General features: G+C 39.6%; 1 protein-coding gene across 1 annotated transcript in view; it reads left to right on the top strand.

Annotated features, from left to right (window-relative positions):
* The first annotated feature begins 1,458 nt into the window (after nucleotides 1–1,458).
* The window catches only part of LOC132117571 (long-chain-fatty-acid--CoA ligase 6-like), a 28,593-nt gene continuing 20,051 nt past the window's right edge, over nucleotides 1,459–10,000 (top strand). The window contains exon 1 of the mRNA XM_059526942.1: nucleotides 1,459–1,614. Coding sequence (XP_059382925.1) covers nucleotides 1,569–1,614 — 46 coding nt within the window. The 5' untranslated portion in view covers nucleotides 1,459–1,568. The remainder of the gene's footprint in view (nucleotides 1,615–10,000) is intronic.

Genomic DNA, 10,000 nt, shown 5'->3' with positions numbered 1-10,000 from the left:
GCTGTTCATTAGTAATTATAAAGCATACATTAATGCTTGACCATATTCTATATTCCTTCACATGACGCAATAGCTGAACATACTGATGAGCAGCAAATAAAGAGTTAATTGAAGGGGAAATATTAGTTCATTATTAATGTGCTCCCAAACCTAAAGGTATAGTTCACACAGAAATGAAACCTGTGTCATCATTACTCATGAGTTTTTATTCTGCTGAACACAATATAAGTTATTTTAAATAATGTAAGAAAGCAAACACTGGCAGCCATTGAAGGATCCTCAAACTGAGTCGCTTCAAGAGATCTTACGTTTGTCTCATGTTACTCTTTCTTTTTTATTTATTCTTCATTCTTTTATCATTTGATCATTTTATTATTCAATTTATATTATTCATCTTAGCCAATTATATACTAATTTCATTGATTAGTCATCTATATTACATATTTTTTTATATTAATTTTCCACTGTTGTTTAGTGCTATGATGTGTGGTTTTAAACAATGTTTGTCTTCATGAGTAAGAGATAAAAGGTAATAAACACACACACACACACACACACACTGATCATCTGAGAGACTGTATGGTGTCTAATTCCACACATCATAAATTTTTTCCACTAAACTTTTAATCAGTTTTCACACATTATTGTATCTTCCTATAGAGTTCTCTGCTGCATGAGCTGCTGTCATCTTTAAGTTAAACATTGCTGAAGGAACGCTCGAGGAATCCGTCTCAGAAAAGGCCTGCATTGGAAGTGCACTAGCTGATGGATGTAAACCTGTGGAAGCTCTCCCTGTGCACCTGGAGGAAAGGACTGATCCAGACACAGTGTTCATGTGTCAGTGTGAAGCAGAGAGAGAGGCTTGAGTAAATCTCCGCTGGCCATCTGCTCTGACAGCTCGGTGACATTGGATTGAGTGGCAAATCCAGCCTGCCCTTCTCTCCAGACAAACCTAACCTCCTCCAGATTTTAGCCAAGGAAGAAATGTGTCAGCAGCACTCTTATGTGATGAAGCATCCCAACATGAATGAGATGCACGTCTGGAGGCTGTGATCTCTGAGCGCGTCACGTGATCAGCTCTGCGCGGATGTGGAGAAGCAGAGCGACTCAAGGTTAAACAGGGGAGGCGGGGCCTGAGAGTCACGTGATGCGCTATTCCTCCGGGAATTGGTGATGGAGCAAAAGATAGACTGCACGTCACGAGATAAAAAAAAACAACAACAACAATTCATATGTAAATCAGCTTCTCAAATCATTGCGTTTCTGGTAGATAAAAATCTGTAAAATTTCAATTAAAACTAAAGATGTGATTTAAGTCCTAAATGTGATTATCGTATAAGAATCAAATGAGGTAGAAATCACTCCTGCTTTTGTAAAGGTCTGTGTTCACACATCACATGACGTGAGGAGTCAGCCCGCAGCATCTGCAGCCCTCATAGGTGCTTCCTCCTCCTCCTCCTCCTCCTCATCATCATCATCATCCCGGTGAGGGAGGAGACAGGAGGTGATCCTCATTCTCGGTTCCAGGGCTCGGCTCCACGCGCACAGATGAGCGCTGCGGCGGAGACATGCTCGGCTTCGCGTTAGTGGCTGGCTCTGTCTGGGTTGTGTTAGGTGAGTGTGCTCATGCTCGTTCTGCACGAATATACCGACGACAGGCTCGGGCATCAGCAGATGCTCACGAATTAACATCGTCTGAGAGTCTCGAAGATTTCAGGGCCTGTGCAGCAGGACGTTTCTGTGCTATCTCATCAATATCAGATGCTCTGTTAATTACTTAATTGCCTAATTTTCCTATTGAAGTTGGTCATGGTGTTTTTTCGTTATGCGGCACGAGACGCTGTAGAGCTCAAGCGACGCGTCGTTGCGTGAGAATGGCTTTCTCTGTCAGTGTCAGTGATGTGGGACAGCGACACGGGACACTTATAGTCGAGTATATGGCTTATGTTGGGCATTTTATGGGACGTGCTGTTAAACGGCTGGTTTGCCGGTGTCCTGCTTCATTGTACTACGCAGAGGCCAGTGACGTCACGGCGAGGGCGGCGCGCCTGATTGGCGGAGCTGTCCAGCGAGGGGGTGCTGAAGCGTCACCGCGCCTCACTCCACCCAGCCGAGCGGATAGCGCACTGCCTAGGGCACTGCTTAGGGCACGACGGGTTCTGCAGCCAGTGCTCCGCTGTAAACTGTTTCTTTTATTCAAAGAAAACAGCTCAGTGACACCTCTAGCACTACAGCTACATACTTTTAAGACTCAGTTCAAACATGCAAGCTTGCGCCTTTTGAAATTACTCAAAACTCAAGGGAGCAATTAAACATAAGTGTTTGGCTTGGTTTTTTGGTACAGTGTAACCTTCATCTCATGCATTTTTCATAGCTGTATGCTGACGACCAGCACTCAGACACCCACAGCTTGCTGTGTCGAACCCGAGCCGCCCGGCTGCCATGTGCCGCCTATGAATAATGCATTGAGTCTGGTGTGATGAGAGACAGAGGTGAACCTTATCTTTCAGCCCGTCCTCTATAATTTAAAGATTTAGGCTTACTATGTGACACTCTGCATTTACTGTGAAAAGGTGTAACCTGGAATCGTTACTATTAAAGAAAATGTTCAAAAGTGACTGTCATGGTTTACACTCCCTCGAGTTGTTCCAGAGCTTTAGGACTTTCTTTATTCTGCTGAACATAAAAGAAGATGTGCTGAAGAATGTTGGCAACAAAACAGTTGACAGTAGCCATTGATTTTCAAAGTATGGAAAAATACCAAAAGTCATTGGCTACCAGCAACTGTTTAATACCAACATTCTTCAACATATTTTTGGCTTGAATAAAACCAGGTACTTTATATGTCATCATTTAGCATATAGACAGCTTTATGTTGACTTTGAAATAAATGCAGAAAGATGTATCTTGAATCACAAGACGACTGAAAGCAAGCTTTGGGAATTTCTCAGTCTGTTGCTCAATGGTCTCTCACACTTCTGCTTTACAGCAGGGCATCGAGAGCTGGGCGTTTACAGGAACATCACAGAGATCCTCTTTTGGCCGCAGTCATGTGTGTCTATGTTTTAACCACAGCCCATTTCGCTGAATGGGGAAGAGTGGTTCTTATGATTGTATGGACCATTGTAATGTCGCTTAGTGAGCAGAATAATGTGCTGAGTAAAGAGGGCGTCTTGTGCGGTTCATGCCAGCTGGGCTAGTTGGTTATGTCATGCCACGTGTGAGCGCTAGTTGTTTGGATCACTCTCACACTGGTAATGATGTGCACCTTCACAATGTGTGAGCTTCCCATGCATTTCTCCAGAGCACCATGATTTCTGGCTTTATTCAAGTAGATACAAAATGTGGTTTAATATGAATGGATCGACCTGAGGTAACACTGGGATGTGTTCCTCTGTAATTTAACCCTGACATTGAGCTTTGTGTTGAGTTTGGCTCATTGATGCTAACTGCGTGTTTGATTCTTTATGTGTTGTGTATCTCTCGGCCGGTGTGTGTGTGAGCTGTAAGTGAAGACTGTCATGTAGTCAAGGGTAGATGGAGAGCGGTGGATTATGGGATGGAGGGAGGGAGGGGTGAGCGGAGCTTCATCTGCTGAGGGTGGTGTGATACGGCAGCCGCGAGGTTCAGCGTTTCCATATTCACAGAGCTTCAGTATTCACACTGCGCCGCTTCTCTCAGAACGAGAATGATCCATGCTTCTCAGCTGCTTCAACACAGGCTCAAAGCATTTAATGGAGACAAAATGCCCTTAAATTCAGTAACTGCACTGCATTGATATTAACAGCTCAGCCCCATCAGTGTACACAAGAGTGTGTGTGTGTGTGTGTGTGTGTTCACTAAAATAACCTCATTTGGATTCTTTCTTCATCTTTGCAGACTGTATAAAGTGGCGATCTGATTCTAACCCATAAAATGACTTGTGATGGTATACATTTGTGCATTTAGGTTGATTAATTATTATTATTATTTCTGTCAGCATACAGTAATGCCTTGTTAGTTAACCTAATCTAGTAGTGAGCAATATGTTTTACAGAATTTGTTAATAATATTTGTAAAATGTAATTGCGAGGTGTTTGTTCATGCTGTAGTTTACATTAAAAAGGTAATATATTACTTTCTGTATTTTAATAATGTATTAGTAATGTTGCAATTAACATTAACTGAGATTCATAAATGCTGTAGAAGAAACCTTATTTTAAAGGGTTTACTAATAATTAATTGCACAGTTCATCCTCACACTAAAAAGAATGGGAACATCTAAATGAACTGTTTATTATTTAACATCACTGAACCGTCCTAAATATGTTAACTTATATTAAAAAAGGGTTCATTCAGGTAGAAATATCTCTTTATGGAAACATCTGCAAGTCGCTTTTAACAAAAAATAACACTAAATGAACTGCATTTATTCAAGACAAAAATATGATTTAACCAACTGCGTTAACTCAGGTAGAGTTAGTTCTTTAGGGCAACAGTGCAGGAGACGTGACCTATGTGAGAGGAAGTCAGTACATGTGATGAGGGAAAGGTGGACAGACTCTGAATAGCCAGTGGAAAGCAAGGGTTACTCCCGTCCATCTGTTTTCTGGACTAATAGGCTGTAATCTCAGGTGACAGTACAAGCTAATTGCTGGTGATGCCTTTGTGGGGGTGGGGCAGGGGAGGCGGAGCCTCACTCTCCAGATCCCGCCCTCAAGATGGACAGCAGCCAATCATCACTGCTCACAAGGTGTATGATCCGCTCTAGATGTCCATTTGCAGAACGTACATGGAGAAACTCGTTTAATGACTAGAGAACACAACTTATCAAGCAGAGGACACTGATCTGACTCCATCAATCTGAGTTTTATTATTCAGCTCGGCCTGCTTGCTCCAGCTGATTGGGGATTCATTATCCAGTGTCAAGCATTTGATAGCAGTGTTCTCTCTCAGTGTCATTGCTTTGGTAATGTGTCTCTCTCACGCCAGACACGATACTTTACACCGACTTAAAAAACACACTCATACTCTTGTTACGGCCAAACTGATAATTATGGTTTGGTTCCAGTTTTATGAACCAAAAATAAATCTCTTCCCAAAGAGGACAAACATTCATGCAAAGTAAAAGGATGGTTATTATGTTTATAAACTTTATTATAAAGACACTCATACTTGATCTGAATATTAGACTTTAGACATAAGCCAAAATGATACTTAATGAAGAACAATATACATTTTTGGGGGGGCTTTTTACAACTTAATTTCACCATAAACATAAGTTAAATTAGATATAATATGACAGTAGAACTTTCACTGAAGATAATAAGAATATTGTTTGTTTATTAGTCACTGTTTACTTACTAAAACAGAAACTTCTAAAGAACCTTAATGTTTATTGTGATGTCTTTTTAAAATATGAACTACTGATCTACTGAGGAAAAAATATAATTATAATATATTGCATATCCTGTAGACGCTCTATATTTAGTGCTGATAATCCTGTGATAATCTACAGCGTATGTATGAACGCTTGCGTCTGGAAAATGATGCATAAACTCACATCAGATAATGTCTGTCGATTCCCAAAGAGTCCATGGAGATGATCAGCGTGATGATCCAGAATAAGTTCTGCCGAGATAATTACCATATTATAATGGTTGGTTTCATATGTGCAGTTATTTATGAGTGCATTTAAATTCAATCACCATTATGATAGAAAGGAAGCTATGAGTAAATAGACTTTAAAAGGCTTCACAAACAATCAATATTTACTTACAATAGAAACATCAAGGCAAGGCAAGTTTATTTATATAGCACATTTCGTACACAATGGTATTTCCAAGTGCTTTACATAAAAGAAAGTAATATAATCCTAAAAAAATAAATAATAATAATCACAAAAATAAAACAATACATTTTAATTTATTTAAAATGAATTTAAGACGGTGCAATAATTTTGGGTTGCATAAAATTATCTAATCTAAGCTTTTTACAATACAAATCGTTACAAAAGCAACTTTACAGAAAATTATGTTTCTACAATATTTAGTAGTAGCTAGTAGTATGTGCACGTTTGACAGGATTTTAGAAAAAAAAAAAAAAAATATATATATATATATATATATATAAATAAATAAAAAATAATAATAATAATAATACAAGACGTAGTCAGCTAGACGATGAACTATCAATATTATTAATTAATAATATAATAATAATAGTTATTATATGATGCAGTCACACTTGTAGCAGTATTTGTTAGTTCTGTTTGTTGATTCAGGGTCAGCATCATCTGGGGTCCTCTGAGGGTCAGCATCATCTCTTCTCAGGTGTTCTGGATCCAGACTGGAGCTTGTGTAAATCCTAGTTACCACGGGATGAAGATCCAGCAGAAACAGAGAAACAAACAGAGACATCATTAGCATAGCTGCTGATCCAACAAAGTAAAATTAGTTTAACCCAAGCTAAAGAATAAGAATGCACATTTGATCAGATGCAACTACACTCACAATTTAAGAGATACATTATTCGAATGCTTGGAGAAAGAGATGTGTTTTTAATCTAGATTTAAACAGAGAGAGTGTGTCTGAACCCCGAACATTATCATGAAGGCTATTCCAGAGTTTGGGAGCCAAATGTGAGAAAGCTCTACCTCCTTTAGTGGACTTTGCTATCCTAGGAACTACCAAAAGTCCAGCGTTTTGTGTCCTTAGGGTGCGTGATGGGTTGTAGCGTGGTAGAAGGCTAGTTAGGTACGCAGGAGCTAAACCATTTAGGGCCTTATAGGTAAGTAATGATAATTTGTAACTGATTCGGAACTTAATAGGTAGCCAGTGCAGAGACTGTAAAATTGGGGTAATATGATCATATTTTCTTGACCTGGTAAGGACTCTAGCTGCTGCATTTTGGACTACCTGTAGCTTGTTTATTGACGAAGCAGGACAACCACCTAGAAGTGCATTACAATAGTCCAGTCTAGAGGTCATGAAAGCATGAACTAGCTTTTCTGCATCAGAAACAGATAACATGTTTCGTAGCTTGGCAATGTTTCTAAGATGGAAGAATGCAGTTTTTGTAACATTGGAAATATGATTTTCCAAAGACAAATTGCTGTCTAATATAACACCCAGATTTCTGACTGTAGAAGAAGTAACAGTGCATCCGTCTAGTTGCAGATTGTAATCTACAAGATTCTGTGTGGTGTTTTTTGGTCCAATAATTAATTTCTCTGTCTTATCCGAATTTAATTTGAGAAAATTATTTGTCATCCAATCTTTTACATTTTTAACACACTCTGTTAGCTTAGATAATTTAGAGGTTTCATCTGGTCTCGTTGAGATATATAGCTGAGTATCATCAGCATAACAGTGGAAGCTAATTCCGTATTTTCTAATAATATTACCAAGGGGCAAAATGTTATATTGAAAATAGAAGGGGACCTAGGACGGATCCTTGTGGCACTCCATATTTTACTGGTGATAAATGAGATGACTCCCCATTTAAATAAACAAAATGGAAGCGATCAGACAGGTAGGATCTAAACCATGCTATCAATTTCTTCAAAAATAGACATAGTATCTTTTTGATATTGTGGCTGAATCTGTCTGACCTCTGCATTATTTGGGGATGTGCTAAACGCCTTCCTGATATTGATGATCTTCTCAGAAAAGAAGGATGCAAACTCATTGCATTTACTGTCTGATAGCATTTCACTGGGAATCTGACTTGGGGGGTTTGTCAGTCTCTCAACAGTGGCAAAAAGAGTACGAGTGTTATTTAAGTTACTGTTTATAAGGTTTGAGAAGGAATTCTGTCTAGCTGTGGCTAGTTTCACATTAAAAGCATGAAGGCTGTCTTTGTAGATGCTATAATGAATTTCAAGTTTCGTCTTCCGCCACATCCGCTCTGCTTTTCTGCATTGTCTTTTCATAGTCTGAACTGCTGTTGATCTTCTCCAAACTGATTTCTGTCTGTTTGTTTTCCTACTGACTATTATTGGAGCAATATCATCAATAACATTCTTAACTTTTGAGTTGAATGAATCAAGGAGAGTATCAACAGAGTCTGCAGAAATGCTTGGTGTTAAAGATATAGCCTCCATAAATAGTACACTTGTGTGCTCATTAATGCATCTCCTTCTGACAGAGACCGATCTAGATTCAGTTGTAGCAGACATCAGAATATCAAAGAAAATACAGAAGTGATCAGATAGTGCTATGTCCTTAATAACAGTGGATGAAATGTTTAGACCCCTACTGATGATTAAGTCTAGAGTGTGTCCACCTTTGTGTGTGGGTCCATGCACATGCTGAGTCAAGTCAAAAGTGTTTAGAACCGTTATCATTTCTTTTGTAGTTTTGTTTTCTGCATTATCTATGTGAATATTAAAATCCCCTGCAATAGCAAAACGATCAAACTCTGAGGAAATCAACAAAGGCTGGAGAGTATTTTGGAGGCCTGTAAATAATAATAAACAGAATGCGTGGAGCACCTTTCAGCACAATCCCTAGATATTCAAAAGACAAGTACTGACCAAATGACACTTGCTTGCATTGATAGACATCTTTAAATATAGCAGCTACACTCCCACCTCTCCTACATCAGCAAAACATCAGCAGTTTTGTTGCCAGAAGCAACCAGAAGAGCCATATGTATTATTGATAAACCATAATTAATGGTAACGTTAGATTAGGGACCGATTCTCACTATTATATAGTTGCTTGTTAGCATGCATATTCTAGCATATTAGATGCTTATTAGTACTTATAAAGCACTACCATACTGTAATATCCCTTAACCCGACCCTACACCCAAACATAAGCACTACAACAACTAGCTTACTATCAATGAGCAGCAGGGAGGAGTTTAATGAGAGAAAGAGTGAATGTCTCGTCTGCATCAGTCTCTTTCCCTCTGAAGCGCATTAGCATCATTTAATATGGATTTTAAGATGGATTTAATAAGGCATTTTAAGATGAAGACAGTCTTCTGAGATGCTTCAAGAAGTAAAATAGTTGAGTGTCATTACAGATGGGTTGCTGTATCCAGTATTTGTATGAACTGAGCAAAAATGCAGGACCTTGAGAAAAACAAGTGTGCTTAACTTTACTGAACGTGCCCTTAGTGTAAACCTTCACGGTAGATTCTTAAATCATGACAGAACATTAATGAAGTCAAAGGCCATTTAAATTACTTCCATGACTGTTTCTAAACACTGAAGTATACTTTAAAATAAGCACTTTATAATAATGTACAATTAAAAGTTTAACTTTACATTGCATTTGTGTGTGTGTGTGTGTGTGTCTGTGAGTGAGTGTCTGTGTGTGTGTGTGTGTGTGTGTGTGTGTCTGTGAGTGAGTGTCTGTGTGTGTGTGTGTGTGTGTGTGTGTGTGTGTGTGTGAGTGTCTGTGTGTGTGTGTGTGTGAGTGTGTGTGTGTGTGTGTGTGTGTGTGTGTGTGTGAGTGTCTGTGTGTGTGTGTGTGAGTGTCTGTGTCTGTGTGTGTGTCTGTGTGTGTGTGTGTGTGTGTGTGTGTGTGTGTGAGTGTCTGTGTGTGTGTGTGTGTGAGTGTGTGTGTGTGTGTGTGTGTGTGAGTGTCTGTGTGTGTGTGTGTGTGAGTGTGTGTGTGTGTGTGTGTGTGTGTGTGTGTGTGTGTGTGTGTGTGTGTGTGTGTGTGTGTGTGTGAGTGTCTGTGTGTGTGTGTGTGTGAGTGTGTGTGTGTGTGTGTCTGTGTGTGTGTGTGTGTGTGTGTGTGTGTGTGTGTGTGTGTGAGTGTCTGTGTGTGTGTGTGTGTGTGTGTGTGTGTGAGTGTGTGTGTGTGTGTGTGTGTGTGTGTGTGTGTGTGTGTGTGTGTGTGTGTGTGTGTGAGTGTCTGTGTCTGTGTGTGTGTCTGTGTGTGTGTGTGTCTGTGTGTCTGTGTGTGTGTGTGTGTGTGTGTGTGTGTGTGTGTGTGTGTGTGTGTGTGTGTGTGTGTGTGTGTGTGAGTGTCTGTGTGTGTGTGTGTGTTCAGGGGTGTCTGGG

Source organism: Carassius carassius, chromosome 36, assembly GCF_963082965.1.
Source record: "Carassius carassius chromosome 36, fCarCar2.1, whole genome shotgun sequence".
Lineage (NCBI taxonomy): Eukaryota > Metazoa > Chordata > Actinopteri > Cypriniformes > Cyprinidae > Carassius > Carassius carassius.
The sequence above is the reverse complement of the archived record's forward strand: the minus strand, read 5'-3'. Positions and strand labels throughout refer to the sequence as shown.